Consider the following 21887-nt stretch of genomic DNA (forward strand, 5'->3'; position numbering starts at 1 on the left):
ACCTTATTAGTGCTTTCACGTCCATTGTATTTTGTAGTTACAATAATGGCTAAAATGTTCACTGTTATTTCCATTTCAGATAAACTATTATTACATTTTTAATTGCAGTATGTTAGTGTTTGCATAACTTAAATAATATACAATGAACTGTTTAAGGCAAGACTTGAATTTCCTACAGGGGACTTTCCAACGAGAAAGTGGCATTTTGCCAGATCCAGACTTTGCTTGTGGTGGTCCAAGGAGATAACATGGAAACAGCTAAAGCAAAGCAAATACAAGTCAAAGCAACAAGGAAAAGTAAAATGAAACCAGTACAATTATGTTTCATACTAATATTGTAACAGACAGTCAGTTGTTATTTTCTGTTAGAACAATAAAGCACGATTTTCATGTAAACTTGTCCCAGAGTATGCTCTGATATTCCCTTTGCCTTGATTTGTAGAATTGTCAGAACAGCACAGCTGGAGACTATTGTGAAGAGTGTCTTGCTGGATATGTTCATGATACAGCTGAGGAGGGTCAGCTGATCTGCAAGCCTTGCGCGTGTCCTTTTCCAATCAGCTCCAACAAGTACGTTCTAAGCTATTTGTTTTTTTATTTTGCTGGTTTTTAGTGGCTCCAATCGTTTAAAAAACTGACACAACCGGTGAGAATCTACCTGTGAATTAAAATAAAGAACCAGTAGACATACATTTCAAAACCATTTTACCTTTTATAAAATTAAACCTAACATTAACCAAACATAAACCCAACATTCCTTAGTATTTAGATTTCATGACTGTGTGGTTGAGGTTATGCGGAATCTGTCTGAAACTATTATGCTCAGTGTAAAAAAAAAATTGTACTTGCACGTTGGGTATAAAATCGCCCACCCACTGTGTGCCCTTTTACAAAATACATACTAAAATGTACTATTATTATTTGTGTTGAACATCTGTAAATGTTTTTCTCTCTGTCAGCTTTGCAGTTTCATGTGAAAAGAAGGGCAGCGCAGTTCGGTGTATGTGTAAGGAAGGTTATGCTGGACCCATCTGTGAAAGGTCAGTACTTCTGTTGATACAAAGCCCAACACTCTACCTATGTTATGTATCTAGCAGCTGTTTCACATGGACATCAAGCGGAAAGATTTTGCAGTAAGTACCCAGAATTAAATGGGATAGAAAGGGTACGTATAGGACAACTGATAAGATGTCAACCTTAAAAAGCAACACAGTGTGATTCTGTGTGTGAAGAACCAATTAAAGGGGAGAATCAGAACACTCACCGTCCGCTCTCTAAGATTTTTACCAGGCCAAAAACCACTACTGTATGTTTTCCAAAGGAAATACCGCCCTGACAGACTACATTGAGCCAGAAGAAAGAGTGAAGAAAAGTCAGATTTTAGCAGTTGGGGTTTTCCAATCTGAATATTCCTCAGATGTGTTAGGTTTATAGTGGTTGTTGTTCTGTTGCATATTCACTGACCATGAATCTTAATGCTTAAATTGGATTCTGTGTTTTTATTTCTACTGTCCAGTGATATAAAAACAAGAAGCAGAAACTTAAATGTATTTTATAATAACAATTGCTGAAGAAATACTGTATTCACTCAACTGCAACCTTTGTTTATTACTGACTAGATGTGCCCCTGGTTACTACGGCAACCCTTTATTGGTTGGAGGCACCTGCAAGAAATGTAACTGCAATGGGAACTCTGATCCTAACCTGATCTTCAATGATTGTCACAATACGACTGGCCACTGTCAGAATTGCTGGCACAAGACTACAGGAGTCAACTGTGAGCGCTGTGCTCCTGGTTACTACGGGGATGCCATCGGCGCCAAGAGCTGCAGAGGTAAAAAAAACACTATGATGTTTCTTCATTTGTGAGCTTGTATTGTATTCAACAGTCCAGGATCATGAAGGGTAGGACTACCACTTTCACATCGGCCCCAAAGTGTAGCAAGATAGATAGTCATTCCACTGTAGCATACCTTACATAAAGCTTTGCATATCTATATATAGTGGAGGAAATGCATGGACATGAAATATGCTAGTATTTGAACAATACAAAAATATAAGCTTATACTGGTATAAAACTTCATTGAACACCAGAATTAATGTGAGACATATTGGATTTGGTTGTGTTGACTATTAACGATACAGGGTCATCCAAATGTATTACCATTTTTTTTAAAGAATAGTTTGATAAACAGTGCTCTTGGAATTATAAGATGATTAGAAATATTTGCCTATTAATTGATTCACTCGATTTCTAATATGAAGTGATGCCAGTTAATGTCCGTTATAATCCAGTTCTATTGTGTGTTTTTCTGCATTATCTATAGAATGCAATTGTGATACGTGTGGCACAGAGTCCTGTGATCACAGGACCGGAAGGTGTTATTGCAAGCCAGGAGTCACAGGCCCTTACTGTGACCGCTGTGAGGTAAGAAAAGGAACTAGCATCTTAGGCACCTTCAGTTTGCTGTGAATGCTGACAATTGTCAAGAGACTATGTAAAGCTAGAAACAGACACCCCTTGTATTCCACTAAAGCAAATGAATTATTGACACAAATATATCAGCTGAATTATTTTAGGGCAGTATTTAAGGGAATGCTAGAGAAGGTATGTGGATTGACCAAAGATAATGGAAATGCATTTATAACAGGGTAACACTTTACAGTGTCTCTAATTACTGTGTATTTACATAGTAGTTACGTAGTAAATACATGTGTATTTATTATTATTATTTATTTCTTAGCAGACACCCTTATCCAGGGTGACTTACAATTGTTACAAGATATCACATTATTTTTACATACAATTACCCATTTATACAGTTGGGTTTTTACTGGAGCAATCTAGGTAAAGTACCTTGCTCAAGGGTACAGCAGCAGTGTTCCCCACCTAGAATTGAACCCATGACCCTCCGGTCAAGAGTCCAGAGCCCTAACCACTACTCCACACTGCTGCCCTACACATTTACACATACACTGTTCTTATGCACAGTTACAATGTACTTAATGTGTAAATTGTTTTGCACAAAATATGTAAGTACACAAGGGTTAGAGTTAGGTTTAAGGGGCTGAGGGATAGGTTTAGAGTTAGAGTTAGGGTTAAGGATAGGGATAGGGTTAGGTTTAGGTTTAGGGTTATATCATTCAAACAAATGTACACATTAAGTGCATTGTAACTATACATAATAACACTGCACTTATGTGTACGTACACATGTATTTACTAAGTAACTACTAGGTAAATACACAGTCATTACAGACACTTCATGTAAAGGGTTACCGTAAACAGATAACCCTCATGAGTATTTCCTCCGGTACGAGTAGGTCGGTCACTATGGATTCAGCAGTTGCCATGGATGCAGGAGGTGCGTGTGCGGCGTGGCCTCTGTGAATGAGATCTGTAATCCTGTGACGGAAGCCTGTGTGTGTCAGCCTGGTGCTGCTGGCCTGCGCTGTGAGCGCTGTAAGAATGGCTACTGGAACTATGGGCCTTCTGGCTGCCAAAGTAAGTGCACTGTATCTGGTGGTTATTCTCATACTATGTTCTTTTGTTTATTATATTCATGATCAGATCTGTTTGTTAAAACTTCAAGATCGAGCTTACACTGTAGATAATGATATTGGCAAAAGCAACAATTGACTTCAGAGGCTTTTAGTAAAATTTTAAATGACCTGCTGGGAACTTTGTTAAGGCTGCTCCCTATTGCAGAGAACCACCCACAGCTCGGCTTCATGTTTCTGGTCTTCACTGTTTGAACCGTGCCTAAACATGAAGCTAATTTCAGGCAGCTCAAATCAAAATTATGTATACTGTATGTCTCAGAAAACAATTGCTTACAAAGTTTCCCAAAAGTTTCCTTGTCTTACATGGGCTTAACTGTTAATATTTTGCTTTCTAGAATGTGATTGTGCAGGAGGATCATGCAACAGTGAAACAGGGCAATGCCTTTCAGTTCCTGTTATACCACCATCTACCAATGCCTGTGATATAAGTAAGTTGGGTGAATGTGGAAATTAAATTGCATTAGATAACATTACATGCTGGTGCATTTTACTAATTTGCAAATAGTGCTTGGGTTATTTTAAGGTTGCTGTTATTCTCTGTATAGCACGTAGGAGCCAGTGGGTTCAAGTTATTTGTCGATTTACGTTATCCAGGAAGTGTTTAATTAGGACATACAGTAACTGCAAGCAGGCAGGTATTGATTAAAGTAGACTGCAAGCTCTGGGTAAATGTCAATTGAAAAATATTGCATTAACAATTCATTGTTCTCTGTGACCTACTTAACTGTGTGTAGCTGCTGCTGCTATAGTCTAAAATCAAGTAAACCATTTCTGGGTAAATATGATTAGTGCGTGGATGTCAGTGTCATTCTGCCTACCTCATTGTTTTTTTTCATTATTCAGTGTGCACAGGCCAGGCTAGGCTGTATGCACTGGACTCAGCACAGTGCTGTGCCTTTTTCCTGAGTAAATAGTAAATGGTATATCAGGAATCTGAATGTTGTAAAACACTGCATTAGAGAAAGACCAGTATTATACCTGGTATTGTTGAGTTTATTGCGTTCTGGCTGTATCCACATTCTGGTATAGAACCATCTTGAGGGAAATTACTGTATGTCCTCATACTCACTGGGTAGGTCAGAATCCTTACTTGTTTTATACAGCCCCTGCAAACCACTAATGTGGTCATGGAACTCATAGAGTTTGAACACAGACAAAAATAGGGGATATACATGACTGAGTGCATTCATTTGGCATCTCTGAATATACCTATAGTTTTAGAATTCAGAAACCCCTTTGGTCACTGTAAACTTACCTAACTCTAACCCTAATCCCAACCCTAACCCTAACCCTAACCCTAACCCTTCATGGCTTTAACCATTAATGGACTGTGGCAATGTGCCCCGCCCCTGTGTGCATATTATGTGTTGTATGTTGCGTGCGTGTGTTAATGTTGGTGTATAGTCATTGGTACATGGGATATAAACGGGTCTGTGTTTCACGTGTATTTAAAAAGTGTAGATTTGTATTTAGGCACGAGGAGGGCACAAATCACTTCACGTGCTGGTTAAAAGTAATATGAGAGCACGGGGTTGCACAGAATTAATTCACGTGCTGGGATTCAAGTGAATAATTAATTAGTAATTGAATCCCAGCACAACAGTATATATAGATGCACATTTCTGTCACTCAGGGTTGGGTGTTCGAGAGTGGAGAACGGGAGAGAGAGAAGGAGAAAGAAAAGCAAGATAAAGCGTAAAGTGTTTGTTTGTCTCCGTGCACCGTTTGTTAAGTGTTAGTTCGTTTTGTTTGTCTGTTTATTTTGGCTACAAGTGCCGTGTCCTGTGTTTTTGTTACAACCCGTTTATTTTCTGTGCTGTTTATTAAATGCTGAGCGAAACCATTCGCTCAGCTTCACCAAACCACACCTCTCTGTCGTTTGTGTTCCTGTTTCTGGTCTGACGCCACCCACTCCGGCCGTCTTTGTGACATGGACCCATGAACTTTGATGATAGTTCCCAGTCTTATAACAATCTAGTGTGCACACAGCAGACTTTAACTTTATATACTATGTGGAAATATGCAAATTATTACAATGCACTTAGTAACATAGGCTGAGAGAGAAATGTAGGATTTAGCTAGAAAAAAACATGGAAATCATATAGAAAGAGAAAACAGCAAGTAGGTATAAGTAGAAAGTTGAAGGAGAGCTGTATAGAAAGAAATGTAGTTGAAATGTTTGTTAAATAATTAAATTGGTTTCTTTTAGTATTAGTACAGTGTGCAGAAGAAGATAACTGGAACCAGCTTACTGCCATATATTTAATGTTCCACAAAGAGCAATAAATCTAATTTCTGTGTTTTTAAATCTAAATAAATCACTGCCTCTTGTTCTGTTTTGCCAAACAGCTTGTGATAAATGTATCTGGGATTTAATTGAGGACTTGAGGTTTTCCAATGAATCTATGAAAGAAATCAAAGCAAACATGGTAAACATTTCGAGTGGAGCTGCTGCCAACAACCGCTTGAATCACCTCAACACCACAACCCAGCACCTCAAGGTACTGAAAATAACAGGAATAACAGCATCATTATTATTAGCCTTCTATTAGATACTGTATCCCTTTGTCCAGGATCTTGTGGGGTAAACCACTTTTCTAGCGTACACAACCTACAAACTTGAATATAACTTACAAAAAAGCCAAGACCATAAGCTGTGAGTCTAGTCCTTCTATGTATGCATGCCAATCACCAACTTTATAGAGATCTTGTAAACTGTTGGGCTTCATGATCACTTACAAGGATACCAGTAATATACAGCACACACACACAGTTAGTTCATTCATAAAAGGGCATGGCCATATATAATGGGGCCCGCTACACCAGGTAACAGCAAGAGATGTTCATAAAACAGATATCGCCCTTTTAAGGTGTTAATGGTTTAAAATGATTTCATAGGCTTGCTTACGTTATGTTAATGAGATCTATTATTGAGATAACAGTATAGAATGGACATTGAATGCACAACTAATCACTAACAATGGAGGATATTAATGGTTTTCATCTGTGAATATACAAGATTATATTGTTATTTTTATTTGTATTTATTTCATTTAACAAGAGTTTTAAAGGACAACTCATTTTGTACCGTTTCAATCACAGAGCCAGTTATCTGGGTGGAGGAACCGGTCTGAGCACAGATTACTCCAAACAGATGATGTTGAGGATGTCGTTGCAAATCTACAGTCAGATTTGAACTCTTTGGGTGAAAAGGTATGCAACAATGTATCTGTTCAAACTGATACAAAATATGTTGCCGTAATAAAGGAAACTAGGACAAATGCATTTAAATACATTAATATATTTCACACATTACCATGGTAAAAGAACGCTTTATTGCAAAAAAAGATATATCCCTGTATTCCACACACAAAAATATATAAACATACCAAGTAAAACGTTTTTCTGCTCTGGTGTAAACACAATACAACACAAGAAAAATACAATGAATATGAAATTAAGACTTACACATTCAACCAAGGAATGACTGAAACAAGGTCCAAAAGAATGATAGAAAAACAGATATATAGAATATATTTTTAAAAAAAACATAACATAACAATATATGTCTCTTGTTCGTTCTGGACTGGTAATTAAAGTACATATTATTGTGTGATAATACATTCGGACCCATGCAATATTAGATTTATTATTGTACAGTTGTACAAAACAATGAGCTCTGGTTTTATGCAGCTTCCATAAAACCAGGCATCAGTTTTTCCAGGTTGGGGCTTCACTAATGCTGTGCTGTACAATATACAAATTGTGGTCAAATGTAAAGTAGTGATTAATAATGCTGTGGTTTCTGTTTGTTAGGAAAATATAATGATCTCTGAAGGACTTGAAGTAGAGAAGGAGACACAAGACACCTACCGCCGTGCAGATCACCTTGAAAAACAGCTAATGGTAGTGAGCAAGAGTATTCAAGGTACACACTGGATTTAATAGTTATGCGATTATATGAACGCGAGAAATAAATCCTTTGTGGCAGCAGACATATTAAATATGGTTTCAGTGTGGATTATGCTAGCCACAGTTAGGATTGCAGGCTGGCCGATACCATTGTCATATCGCTTTGATGAAGGTTATGACACAATTAACATCCAAAAGTCAATTACTCGTTGGGTTCTTCTTACATGATCTTAACTGCAGTCTCGTTCTTCTGTTGTTTCTTTTATCGCCGGCAGAAATTATTGGCAAGCTGATCTACTACAGTTCACAAAATGATCTATCTGCTGAAGAAAGCACCTGGAGGAAGGAGGACGCAGAGGAGATGGTGAACACTATGAGAAAACTGAATCTGTCTCTAAATGAACCCATCGCTACTGAGGAATCCATGAAAGCGATTCAAAGTAAGTTCTACCAAAAAAAAAAAGAAATATATCATTTCAAAGGCCTTTTAGTTTGCCTGGTTTTGCTGGGTCCTCTCTTTCTTGTTTCACACTGCTTACTTCTGAATATCTTAATGATCCTGTCCTTCGAATGAAACCCACCTCATGCTTACTGGATCCTATTTCCTTTGTTCTTTTTCGTTCTTGTCTTGCAAATCTTAGCCCCTTGGTGTTAAATATTTTAAATGACTCCCTGAGCTCTGGCGTGTTGCCAGCTGCTTTTAAAACGTCGCTCTAGTGCCTAAAAAGCTAACATGGCATTGGATAATTTTAATAATTATCGTCCCATCTCAAATCTGCCCTGTATTGCTAAAATGTTAGAGCAAGCTGTCACTTTGCAATTAAAATGATGTCTAACAGCAAATAAACTCTATGAACCTTTGCAATCTGGTTTTTGACAACTACACCGTACTGAAACTGCCCTTGTTAAAGTTACAAACAATTTTCTTATGGCAGCTGACTCAGGTGCATTATCAATTTTAATTCTTTTGGATCTTAGTGCTGCATTCAACACTGTAAATCATGCTATCCTACTTGATAGGTTAGAGAGTTTGTTTGGTATTTCTGGCATTGCACTAAAATGGTTTCAGTCTTATCTTACTGGGCATCAACACTTTGTCTCTCTTGGCGGTTTTAGTTCTGAGGTTGGGCTGGTAACATCTGGTGTCCCACAAGGCTCAAAGGTTATGTTGCTAGGCACAGCCCACCAGTTATGTAAAACCAATGCTGTAAACTTGTCAGTTGATGGTACCATGCTTGAGTTTAGATCCAAAATGAGAAATTTGGAAGTTATTTTTGATCCTAGATTAACTTTTGAATATCATGTACCGAATACTGTTAAGGCATCGTTTTTCCACCTTAGAAACATCGCTAAAGTTTATTATTATTATTATTATTATTATTATTATTATTATTATTATATTGTTTTTCTGCATTTCTATTCTACTGTATATTGTAATACCTTGCCTTTGGTTAATGGTTTTGCCGCATGTAAAAGATATTTCTATTTCATTATACTCACATATTGTAACACGTATTATGTGGACAGCCTTGATGTGTATCAGCAGTACTGTATGTACAGAATGGTATAGAATAAGAAATACGTTTCATGAAAATTGGATAAGTTGTATTTAAGACCCAGACATCTTCAGGTAAACGAATGAAGTATTAGTATCATGGGAAAGTATATTGATGACTGATATAGAGTATGTAAACCAGTGTTACATACAGACAGGCGGATGTACAGACAGAGAGACACCTCCATGGATCCCCACAATCCCATACACCCCACACATAATGTTGATACCAAGTTTCATCATGACAGGAGAAGCAGATTTTCAGATTTATGAAAAAATGTAAAGTGTAACCTCCACTGTAACCCCGTCGACAGGGATCACCCCTCACAGGTCATAATAAAGGACAGATTAAAGGTGGCTGTGTTATACATTAACAGTATATGTGGTTTAGTTTTAAGGCGTGTTCTTCAGCTGGAGAAGAAGCTGAACAGCACCACGGGCCTGGTTTCTCCGATTCAGCACGAGCTCTCAGAGCTCAGCAGCAGGCTGTCTGACACCAGGGAGCTCCTTGAGGGGGCAGTGAGAACCACTCAGCAGGCTGAGGAGAAACACAAAGAAAACCTTGTCAGATTCCAGGAGAATGAGGTAACTCTCGACAGCAGTGTCCGGCCCTCAGACCGAGCTCTGTGATACTCCCACGCTGTGATAACATGATGGGTGAAGAAGGCATGTGGCATTTTGTCATCGTTGCTTAATTAATGTAGAGCACAAAATTGCTATTTTTGTCTGAAATTAAACACACAATAACAATCCTCTCCGGGATATGTACATTTAGTTTGACGGATAGTCAGTCACTATCTATAAAAATGTGTTTTAAATTAGCATTGTATCCCTGTTAAGTGTGCCAGAGGCTGCAATTTATCATATTGGGAGTGTCCCATATGGTTTACTTTAAGCACAAAATCGTCAAGATGGTGAATTAGTTTAAAAAAAAAACATTCCTGTTTGCTGATGAAATCTAATTTGTTCTCAACTTAAAACACTTGACCATAAAAATCTAAAATGAAGACTTAAAAAAAAAGTAGAACCATAAAGAAAGAAAGCCAAGAAGACAAGCAGCGTTATGGATTGACCTTTACAAATCATGCTGTGGAATTCTTATGCACTTGTTTTTGACTTGACAAAAAAAAGTATAATTGACTCAAAACTCAGCAGTTAGTTCCCTTAATATAATACAATTTACCTTAGTTATATTTCAATTTGTGCCAGAGGACTTTAAAAAAAATTAAATTAGAACATTTGAATAGTTTTTAATACTTCCACATCTTGCTGCTGGCACACTTAAATCCCCCCCCCCCCCCCCCCCCTTTAATTGTATTTCTGGAACCTCTGATGGAATTCTGTGTAGGCCATTGTTTTGTTTTGTTATTATTAATTTGACAGTAGTGCCTCAGTCAAATCCTTAAAGTGGAACTCCCTTTAAAATCCCACATTTCAAATAAAAAGTCTTTGTATTCTTGTTGACATTTTTTTGTTTTAATAAGTTATAAGAAGAACAAAAAGAAAGTGATGGTGGATTCACCAATGAAAAATTATCTATTGTCTTTCATGATCAGGATTTTCTATAACATAATACAATTAATTGCTATTATAATAAAGAAAAGGCTTCCACTTTTTATGTACCTCAAATGTAAACATAAAGACACAAAAAGGTAAATGACTTATTCACCATTCCCAATTATATATTTAGTGATCCCTGCAGTGAGTTATTGCTATAATTAATCATTTTTGTTTAAGTACGTTTTAAGGGGTAATAATGTAGGTTAAGTTTATATGTAAAACTATAGCCAAGGTCTCCTGGTTTGCAAAGTCGTGCAATAAAGCAAAGCTTAAGTATGTTTTCCTACCTTATCACTGGCTTCCTATAAGCACCTACAATATTTCAAACCTTTCAAATATAAACTACAATTGTAAGTTATATGACTAAACATAGTAATCTTCGTATTTGCACCTGAAGCCCAACACTTACAGGTGTAATATTAAGGCTACATAACAGCATAAGAGCCACAGTTATATTAATCGTGTTAGAGTGATAATGATTGGCTCTAAAAACAATATGGTGCTTTTGCAACTGGGTGCTTAAAATGGTAGTGGTGATTTGTTGTAGACATTTAGGTTAAGGATATAAGTCTATGCTGTACATGTGGTTGCTGTTGGTGTCTGTATTTGTGTCTGTATTTGTCTACTTCTATTAAGGCTATTATGGCATTGTGAGAAAGCACCTGCAGAACACTGTAGTATAGCCCTGCAAGTGAATGAAATGCAGTGTGTCGATTGGCTAATGACAACACCTTTCTTAACTGAAAGTGGGTAAATCAGTTTAAATTAAGAATTCCTCTTGTATGATCTTCATTTTCTGCCTTTTTTAATCTAATGTCACATAATTTGCTTTTTACAGAATTTGCAGCAAAAGCTGAGGAAAGACTATGGACATGCTAACGAGACACTGCGGGTTGCAGGAGACATTATAATTGACACAGGCCTTGACGTTGGCGAACTGGAAACTATGATAAAGGTACAGTAATGCTGAACAATATTATCAATGTAGCCTTTAAAATCAGACCAGACCCATTTCCTGCTGGATTTTCTTTTATCAAAATTCTACAATCCTTGGCATACAGATTCAGCATAAAAACATGTGAAGCACTGCTTAGTATAACACAAAACACCCCACAACGTTCTAATGGGACATAACTTCTAATAAGAATGATTAGATGATGAAGTGCTTAGGACCTGGTCATGGTTTAATCCGTTCAATGAAATAATTAGGGACACAGAGAGAGACCTACTTGAAGTGCTGGTGTTGCAACAGGCAGCTTACTTATAAAGAAGATATCCTGAGTGTGAAGCCATAATTAGCAGCTTTAGAAAGCACCCTAGTTATTTTAACTACTTTCAAGGCAGCTGCTGCCTCCAAAGACTCATGTAGCAGGAGTGTTTCTAACAGTGAAAGGATGATATGTATTTGTATGGTAGGAAATAATGTTAAATATCTATGTACTACATAATGCTATAAATGTGGCAATTTCTCAGGCAGAGAAAGTTAACGCAGAGCAGCTTTGGGTAGGAGTGAAGCTGTGAAAGTCCTATCAAGTAATCCAATAGCAGTTTAACCCTTTTAGTGTTTCAATATGATACATGAAGGTTATACAAGCCTCAATGCTGTCCCTTAGGACAATGCTTCAGTCAGCCTGCAGGTTGGACTGGTTCTACGTGAATTGCATCTTTATGTTTTCACTATATTCTGTAAATCTGCTACTAGTGGAAACGTAGGGAATGTTTCAATACTGTTTATATTATATTTTTGTAAAAAAGTTTTTAAATTTGACATCCACAGATATTTTACAGGCAGTAATAAGGTTAAAACGGGTATTTAGTGGATACTGCATTCAGAATGTACTGTAACATCCTTGCTTTGATTTAATATACAAAAGCTCAGCATTTGAAGGAAATGGAACAGGCCTTAGATTATTAAAAATGTAAATGTGATCTGTGAACAGCAGTTGTAATATTTTTTCTTAGAGGATGAGTTCCTTCAATTTTGTGTCCAGTTTCTAGGCAGCTAGCTACCTTAGCCTCCAAATGGGGCACCAGGGCAATTAATTGATTAATGAATTGATGCTCTCAAAATAAAAACCATGGCTATCGCTAATCGATTAAGCGATTAATTGCTGCATCTCTATCAAAATAGCAAGCAGGTTTCAGGATCAAGGAAACTTGCATCTTTGCAGCTAAAATTATTTTGAGGAATGTAAACTACAGTACCTGTTGAAAACAAGTATATGGAAAAATATAGCAATGACACCAATCACATGCATTTTAATATGGGGCACTGCAGCTTGAAATAGTTCTGTCCAATAATTCTACTACAATTTACTGTTTAATCTAGAATGTGTCAGAGTTCCATGCAGCGATCGATGGGGCCAACAAACTGTTGAGGGAAAGGGAAGCTAATTTGTCGAGATACGACAAGGACTTGGTTCATCGAGCCACAGACTATGCCAAAGAACTTCGGAAACTTGCTGCTGAGTTGGAAAAGTAAGTTGTTTCTTTACAGATTTGTGGCAACGTGGTTTGCAGTGTAGAGGTGATGCAGTGCTCAGGAATAACAGACACAAGACATTTTTATTTGGCTGGATTGTGTGCTCGCAACTCTTAAATAATAACTGGCTTTACACACCAATGTGTATCACTCAGGTAAACCATGGAGTTCAGTCCCGAAATAATAATACACTAAACAAGAAACACAAACACAACACGGTCACAAGTCCAGAGTGAGTGATTTACAGGTTTATACTTGCACAATGGTGAAGTGTATTACGGGTTTAATTGCTGGCGGTTTAGCTACAGCTCCCTGAGTTTAGCCTTCTATAATGACAAATGTAACAGTTAAATAGACAGGCAAAGCAACACACAAAAACTTATGGTTTCTTTTCGTTACATAGTAATCCTTTACTGGTCCTTAACCATAACAAAGGAACAGATTGCTTTGCCACATCCCCTGATATACCCTCAGTCACGGCCCCTTCAGTAGCAAGTGCAATCACATATCCTCCAATCCATGACTGACACATCGCCTACCGCATTAAGGCAATGACTTCTGGTATTGTGACTCCGCCCCCTTTCTGGATGACCGACTTCCGACTGACCCTGGAATGAACTTCCAAACCATCCAGTCTGGGGCACACTGTTCCTGTTATACAGCGCCCTCACAGGTCTGGAGGGAGATTGTTGACTGGGATTCATTCTCCTTCTCTCACAAGATTGTATACTGTTTTGAGGGAATTTGATTAAGAAAGGCACACACGTAATCAAATTAAAACTGGCCTTTCAATTTTAATGTTATTATTCTATGCGATCTAAAATTAGTAATGGAAATGATTTATAGCAGCTGCTTCAAGTTTTATAATATACTGTAGAGAGTTAATTTAAACATTTAGCATGTGCTTTAGCTTTAACTGTTTGTTTCTGTTTTCATAGTTATTTGAAAAATATTGATGCCAACGGGTTTGTACAGAAAGCAATAAATGCTTCCAATGTGTACGAAAACATTGCAAAGTATGTTGAAGAGGCAAATGAGACTGCGGTAATTACATTCAACTACACAGAGAGAGCTGAGGATGTAAGTATGAAAAAGCAATTTGCATTGTTGCACCTCTCTCAATATAAATACTTAGCGCTAAAATATGCATTAAAATGGAAAGAATAAAGGTGAGAGAGCAAGAGGTAGTGAATACAGTATACTCCTCAATCATAAAGGTGACAGTTAAAAAGCAGAATAATAGATTCATTTTATTGTTAACATCATGTCTCAGTCTATGGGTAGAAGCTGAACTTAAGTCCCCTCAATCATACTAAGCGACAGAGAGTTTCATCACAATACTAAAGGTAAATTTGCAAATGCATTTCAGAAAATGGTGTTTCTTCTAAACGCACATGCATTGAATATACTGCAAACCTAATATTACAACAAATGAATGCCCTCTAGTGGCAGTTCTTACATGAACATGCGAAGAGTACCTATAAGAATATTATCAAAGGTCCAGAATGTACCCACATTTTACAACCTCATTGCTGTGCACTAATTGGCACAATTACAGCTATTAAAAGGTAATTTAAACATGTTGACCTGTCTGTACATTGACAATATTTTCAAGGAATAGTCTACAGTCTTTTAGTTCATTTTTCTTTCTTTTTTTACTGTTACATGCTTTCCCCACAGCCAGAATGCAACGGTTGGCAATATAGGCTTCAATCTAGAAGCAGTTACACAAGCTGTCCGTCAGATTTTCCCATTGCATTTGTTTTTAAATTGTTCCTGAGAATAAGTAAACTAATAAACTGAGTGGTACAGATTAGTCAAACATATTTTCTAATTTGGAAAATGGTACAATGGTCATTAAAGGTAAGGGACAATGGTACTGACATGAGCTTTCCCCCCCAATCCTGACCTGAAGCAGCCCCTGTCAGTCCCCAGCGTTTCTCAAGCAGATACTGTGCCTACTGGTGTGGTCATTTTGTCATTTTGACTAATGTCCACAGAGGGTTAAACTGAGAGTAAAATACACATTTCACCTGAGACTAATCAGAGCACAGGCCCCTCTGAATGAAAAGCTAATGGCTAGTGAGTTACACGCAGCACCACAGATGTTCAAATCCTACATGTGTTGTTTATGTCATTATATTTTAGGCGATCTTTGGTATAAACACTCAGATTGGGTTTCTTAAAGACCGAAGTGAAACCCTTTTGATTGAAGCCACGAAATTGATGCAGTCAGAAGAAGAAACCGGTAAGCACCATGTTACTGTTCCTTTGCAGTGCAGTACAGTGTGGGCACTGGAGACACTGGTGAAACATGGCTGTACATTCATGTGTGTACAAAAAGATAGCATGCAGTAATAGAGTCAGCCAATATGAATATAAACCCATAGAATATTATTCAGAAAACACACAGTGCAAAATGCAGGGTTGCTTAACTGAGGAAAGGGAAACACTATTATAGCAGGTATATAGGTATAATTTGAACACAGTAGTTTGGTATGTAACTGAGCGGAGGCTAGGCACCCCCACCTGTTGGCCATTTAATGTATTGCAGGAATTAATATTATTATTATTATTATTTATTTCTTAGCAGACGCATGAATTTTAAACCAGAGAACCAGGATACAAAATCATTTTTAATCTGATTAGCAGTCCTACAGCAGAATTTTGAACAAACTGTAACATTTGTTTAGCGAGTGTGATACAATAATATATTTAGTTAACTGTTTTCTAGAAGAATTCCGAGTGAACTGTACCTTTTTGTATTACTGTTTTCTAAAGACAATGAGGCTGCCGTCCGTGCTGCCAAAATAAATATTAATGGATTGATCGCTGAAGTGGTTTCTATCAAGCAAGAACTTTCAGAATCCTCAAGTCAACTGAATACCATTCAACGTGGTAAGATTTGTGGCCTGTCTATACCTGCAGCCATGCACCGCATGGATAAGCATCACTTGAAGTTGTGTTAAGGGTGCTGTCCAATATATATTAAACCCTTGAAGCCAAATTCATCTTTACTCTGTCCATATCAAACCATTTGAGATACAGAGCTTGTGTTTGTAATGCTATGCAAACACTGAAATAGATGCCTTCAACTTCAGTACTCCACTGTATACCTAATATTTTAGACAGCAACAAAATCAAAATAATAATGATTTGACTTGAATTTGGCTTTTTTTTTCATTTATCAGTATTATAACAGGATTAGATAGGTATTATTCACATTTGATTGTTTTCATTCAAAATTAGAAAGTGTTTGAGGTGTAATGTATTGACCCAGTATTTTGTCCAGTTGTCAGTACTGGGCAGTTCTTGTGAAAGGTATAATTCTGTACTTATTAGATAATTGCTGTTTTGGTTACACTACATGTGACAATGTCTAGACATGCTAGTCCGTCCATAAACTATGCAATAATGAATGTGTAAAGTCTTTGACCTTAACATCAATGTCACAGAATAACAGACCAAACTGTTTCCAATATTCTCACTATAGAAGTAGAACCAGTGATCCAATGTTCATATGCTTTTGTACATAAATTAATAGGTCATTGCCGCTGTCAAAAGCAGAAGAAAAAATGATCAGATTTTTAAAAAAAGTTTCACTGTTAGCTCCAAACTTTACAAGACAATGGCTGCATATACCAGATTCAGTTTATTTTCAGAAGTGATCATTCTGACATGCTTTGTGGTGAAGAAGGAAGAACGTATGAGCTTGACAACGCTGATCTACACTTCACATTTTTGTACCACTCATGTTAAAAATATAGTGGACGATTCCTTTCAAGCAGTGGCAGATATGACTCCCACATTTCACTGTAAATTGCTGTTTCCTTCCAGATATCAGCCTCTGCTGCATGTGCCAGCCTGATAAAATGTTATTTTGACTGAGTTCCAAGCATTATTTTCTGCACCAGGTAACACAGCGCAGCGTCTGGAGTACTCAAAGAGGATTGCTGAAAACACACTTAACAAGACTGCGATGGTCCTTCAAACAGTCACTCCCATTAATGAGACAGTCCAAGGCTGGGCCAGGAATCTGGACAACTCTGAGTACGACACATCTGCATACAACAGGGCAGTGAGCGCTGCAGGGGAAGCAGGTAACCTGCCAACATTTTATAAACCAACAAAACAGCATGCAGGTCTGCATCAGGAATGCCCAGAGACCATGCCCAGACAATCTCACAATATTTGACTACACTGGAAAAAAGTACAATGAAAAAATATTATTTACCTGAGAGTGTGGCTAGGTTACTCGTACTGTTTATTCTGTTCATGTTTCGAGAGAAGTCTGTGCCCTATTTTAAAGCAAGTGCAAGATATTTATTGGAATTAAAGTAGCAATAAAATGATCAGATAATAATCAATAAACTGCTCCTTCCTGCAACACTGAGTTGTTTTGATGTTTACAATTTTTTTTTTTATTTCTCAGAAAATTTGAGTTTGCTTTTGCGTTTGCTTAAAAATAGAGTCCTCAGTATCTGATGCTGCCTGTCCCTTAAATAAAGGCAACGATGCAGGTTTAAATAAACTTGTGAAAGGTATCATTGTGGCCCAGGCTGAAAGTCGACCCAGAGACGGCGCACACTTTTATTAAAAACAGAACAAGAATAAAAACACAAACAATATAAACAAGGCACAGGGGACAAAATGAAAGGTTCAAGTAAAACAATATTACATCGGCTGGGCACGGTTCCACGGTTCCACGGTTCCACGGTTCCACGGTTCCAAACTCCCCTAAACTCCCTCTTCCAAACAAACCAGTTTTACAAACTGCTTTTATACAGGTGACCATTGCCCAATTAGCACTCAATTACCTAACTGGAGAATGGCCACACCTGTGATTGTTGGTGGGGGCAGATTTAACCCCATCCCTGCCAACCTTACATTCCCCCAGCTTCAAACTGTTGGCTTTGATTGAAACTAGTGTTATTATTAAATAAGTAGTTGGTTTTCATTGTATTGTGGGGTTTCCTGTTTCTAAACTAATTCTGGTTTATGATGACACCACTGTGTCAGCCAAACTTAGTGCAGTAGTTTAGTGCTTCAAATTAAGCCTAATGCAAAAAAGGAGAAAATGTTTGGCCTCTTTTACCTTTAAGTTTATGTCTTGCCTCTCTGCTCCTTCGCAGTGGAAAACCTGACAGACATGGTTCCTGAGCTGCTGGATAAACTGCGAGTGGTGGAGCAGAAGAAGCCCATGAGTAACATTTCATCCAGCATCCTGCGAATCAGGCAGCTCATTGCACAGACCAAGAGTCTGGCCAGCAAGGTAATCTGCAGCCCCCTAGTATCAAACATGAGAAAAACAAAGACATTGCAGTTATAATCATGACCCCAATACACAAACACTCGATGGTATCGTAGATATCTAAACAGCAGCTGAATAGACCCCACTGTGGTAATTAAAGACATCTGAACTAAGTTTAGCTTTAATATTGTCTCTCGTCTAATAAAGTAGACTTTGAGCGGTTATTCAAACTATCAGACTTATAAATGTCTAAATGGCAACTATCCACAATAGTTCATATATTTTCTCCCATTGGTAGCTCCAGTTATTTTTTAAGGTCACAAACTCACTGGTCTATTAAACTACCACCCTTTTGCTTTTAGAGCTTCCTCAGTATGAGATAGAGTGGCCTGCAGGTGTCTTAAATTAGAATGCAGGATGAGATTGAGGAGCTTTGTCACTTGTCTGTCCACAGGTTCAAGTTTCCATGCGGTTTGATGGCCTGTCAGCAGTTGAGGTTCATCCAAAGACTAAACTGGAGGAGCTGAAAACCTTCACCTCGATGAGTTTGTTCATGAAGGTGGATTCAGAAAAGCACAAGGGGCAGGACAGATTCATCATGTACCTGGGAAACAAAAATGTAAGAGTCTGGATGCTGCAGGACTGTAAGGCCCTGCCATTGCCACTTATTTAACAGCTTATATCTCATAAACTGTTAGAGTACTACAAAAATAAACCCTTAACCCATATCTCTGAGACCATTTAACTAACAGACATCATATTTTCAGGGTTATACAAACTCTACATGCTAAATGTGTTGGTAAGTATTACCTTGACCTGTTATAGAAATAACACACTTTTACATGGTGTCTTTGTAATTGGTACACAGCTATAATCTATGATTCCCTCAGTCAAGTTCCCTTACAGATATTGTCCACTTAATTTTCAATGCCACTGTCAACAATAGCATGAACCTAAAACCTAAAAACATTCATTGTTAGTAATAGAAGTATTACTAACCCTTTCTGACTGTTTTAGGGAAGGAAAGATTATATGGGCCTTGCTATCAAGAATGACAACCTGGTGTATGTTTACAATCTGGGAGGTGGAGATGTTGAGATACCTTTGAGCTCCAAGCCTATCAGCACCTGGCCACCCCAGTTCAACCTCATCAAAACTGAAAGGTAATGTCAATTAAATACTTAGCATTAATGTCCAACGCAGCGGTCATGACCTGCTAGAGAATTGACTGTCGCGACAGTTAGGTATCCCAATCCATAAGAGATGACTGCTGCGGAGGATATTAATGCTATTTTAAACCAAATGTTTTTGTGCATGGGCCGGATCGCTTAGGCTGCTTGAAAACTGCGTTGCTGTTTCAAGATTCTTAAGTCCTGTTAGCTTTAAAAGGGCATCGACTTGTTGGATAGTGATCTGATTAGCTGAGACAATCTTCATGGTTTATAATTTACAGATTTAAGGGAAAAAAACATAAGAAAAAATGTTGCTTTGTGTGGCCCGCCCCTTTTATCATTTATGTATTATTATTATTTTTGTTGTATTGTTATTTTCATCATTATGATGTATTGTATTTGTATGTGGGCAGACGAAAGCTGTCTGACATTATTGTTTATTGTTTGAAACCCGGTCTCGTAAAGTGTAGCTGGCGTGGATGGGGTTGAATCCCCATCCCAATAAAGCCCTTGGGAATGTGGCTGGAGCCTTAATAAGGTAATTGTCTTATGGGTAATTGAGGCTTCAGCCACAGTATAAAATACCCACTCCAGGCTCAGACAAACGGAGAGTATTAGAGAGAGTTAAGGAAGTAAGAGTGAATGCTACCAGACAGTTTTTATAATACAATTTTTTTTTAGTATTTATTTTTACTTTGGCCAGTGTGCCCTTTATTTTTGTGTTTTGTATAAACTGTTTGATTTATTATTTAATAAATATACTCACAGCAGCAGCACCGTTTTTGCCCGCACCTCCCTTTGTTTTGTACTGTTTCCTGAACCTGACGTCACCACCCACGTCTGTGACACTTATTAATAGATGCCCTTTAAACAAGTAAATGAATTATTATATGTTTCTTTGCAGGCTTGGGAGGCATGGCAAAGTATTCCTAACCGTTCCAAGTCCTGGTAGCACAGCAGAGCAGAAATTCATCCAGAAAGGGGAGGCCCCGGGCACTGAATCGCTGTTTGACCTAGACCCTGATAACACTGTCTTCTTTGTTGGTGGTGTTCCTCCAGACTTCAGGGTATGTGAGAGGATAGGGTGTTGCCTGTTTGCATGAGTGTGTCAGGCCTTCAAGGCCAGCTCAACAGTAATAGAAAATTGGGTGAATTGAATTGATCCAAGGAAAGGTGAATCTAAATATTACCACTTAAATTAGACCTCCATGTCTACTTCATGCATACATGCCTCTCCAAAAGGTACAATACTGGAATGTATTTGTTGAACAATTCACCAAGCAGTAAATATTTTTACAATAAAAATGACACACAAATCTAAATCGATCTTGTGTTACAGTTACTTCAGTGTCAATGCGTCTGGAGAAAAACCCAGAACTGCAATGCAGTGTATATTTTAAAACACTGCTCCAATGAAGCTGCAATTTGAAATGTGGAGTTTCCCAATAAAAACCACCCTATATACAGGGACTGTTTCCAGGGTGTCGGGAACAAGTCTTATCTGTACTAAAGGTGTATTTGTTCATTTTTTATTTTGTACTAATGAAAAGCAATATGCTTTGTAATTGGAAGTGAATTCAGTATTTTTTAAGAACAGCACTTACAGGAATCTGAAGTAAATGTCTGAAACCGTATTCACGTGCACTACAGTATCTTCTGTTACATAGTGATGATGGCACCAAGGGAAAGCTACTGTAATGTAACTCTAAAAGGATGAATTACTAGCAACATATCAACAAGAGTCAGACTACAAAAAATGAATTAAAATCTACATTTGAAGTGAGTGATACACTACAGTTTTAACAGCATCATTATTATCCAAACAAATTACATGGTTGTCATGCACTGTAGCTCGAGAAGCATGCACTGATTATTACATTGGCAAAATGAATGAGTGGACAGGCGCTGATGACACCATTTAGTTAACTTTTAGTCTGTCTGGCCTTTCAAAAAGTCGAAACGTTCCCTCACATCACCTCTGCCACATTATACAATGAAACTGATTTGCCTCGTTTTTCTGTTCCCCAGCTCCCAGCCAGCCTGAACTTGTCCCCCTTTATTGGCTGCATCGAACTGGCAGCTCTGAACAAAGACGTTATGAGCCTGTACAACTTCAAGAACAAGTATAAGATCGACACCGCAGCATCGCCCCCCTGTCCCAGGTACTGCATACTGTATTTATTAAATAGATCAACACCGCAGCATCACCCCCCTGTCCCAGGTACTGCATACTGTATTTATTAAATAGATCAACACCGCAGCATCACCCCCCTGTCCCAGGTACTGCATACTGTATTTATGTGTAATTGTTTTATATTGCTATATTTCATTTACAAAAGGCAGTCTAATGTTTTCTTATTTGTTTTTAAATGCTTAATAGATAGTTGATTTA

At 37.8% G+C, this 21887-nt stretch overlaps 1 protein-coding gene across 1 annotated transcript in view; it reads left to right on the forward strand.

Annotated features, from left to right (window-relative positions):
- The window catches only part of lama4 (laminin, alpha 4), a 45493-nt gene that overhangs the window by 10395 nt on the left and 13211 nt on the right, over positions 1–21887 (forward strand). Inside the window, exons 3-24 of the mRNA XM_034005351.3 lie at positions 443–570; positions 960–1040; positions 1620–1834; positions 2328–2428; positions 3324–3504; positions 3899–3991; positions 5913–6064; positions 6666–6776; positions 7380–7491; positions 7751–7915; positions 9422–9615; positions 11429–11545; positions 12920–13068; positions 14011–14152; positions 15221–15320; positions 15854–15970; positions 16987–17172; positions 18205–18344; positions 18778–18942; positions 19341–19486; positions 20400–20562; positions 21524–21657. Of these exons, the coding sequence (XP_033861242.3) occupies positions 443–570; positions 960–1040; positions 1620–1834; positions 2328–2428; positions 3324–3504; positions 3899–3991; positions 5913–6064; positions 6666–6776; positions 7380–7491; positions 7751–7915; positions 9422–9615; positions 11429–11545; positions 12920–13068; positions 14011–14152; positions 15221–15320; positions 15854–15970; positions 16987–17172; positions 18205–18344; positions 18778–18942; positions 19341–19486; positions 20400–20562; positions 21524–21657 (3092 nt within the window). The remainder of the gene's footprint in view (positions 1–442; positions 571–959; positions 1041–1619; positions 1835–2327; positions 2429–3323; positions 3505–3898; positions 3992–5912; positions 6065–6665; positions 6777–7379; positions 7492–7750; positions 7916–9421; positions 9616–11428; positions 11546–12919; positions 13069–14010; positions 14153–15220; positions 15321–15853; positions 15971–16986; positions 17173–18204; positions 18345–18777; positions 18943–19340; positions 19487–20399; positions 20563–21523; positions 21658–21887) is intronic.

The sequence above is a fragment of the Acipenser ruthenus genome, chromosome 5 (assembly GCF_902713425.1).
Source record: "Acipenser ruthenus chromosome 5, fAciRut3.2 maternal haplotype, whole genome shotgun sequence".
In the NCBI taxonomy this organism is placed as follows: domain Eukaryota; kingdom Metazoa; phylum Chordata; class Actinopteri; order Acipenseriformes; family Acipenseridae; genus Acipenser; species Acipenser ruthenus.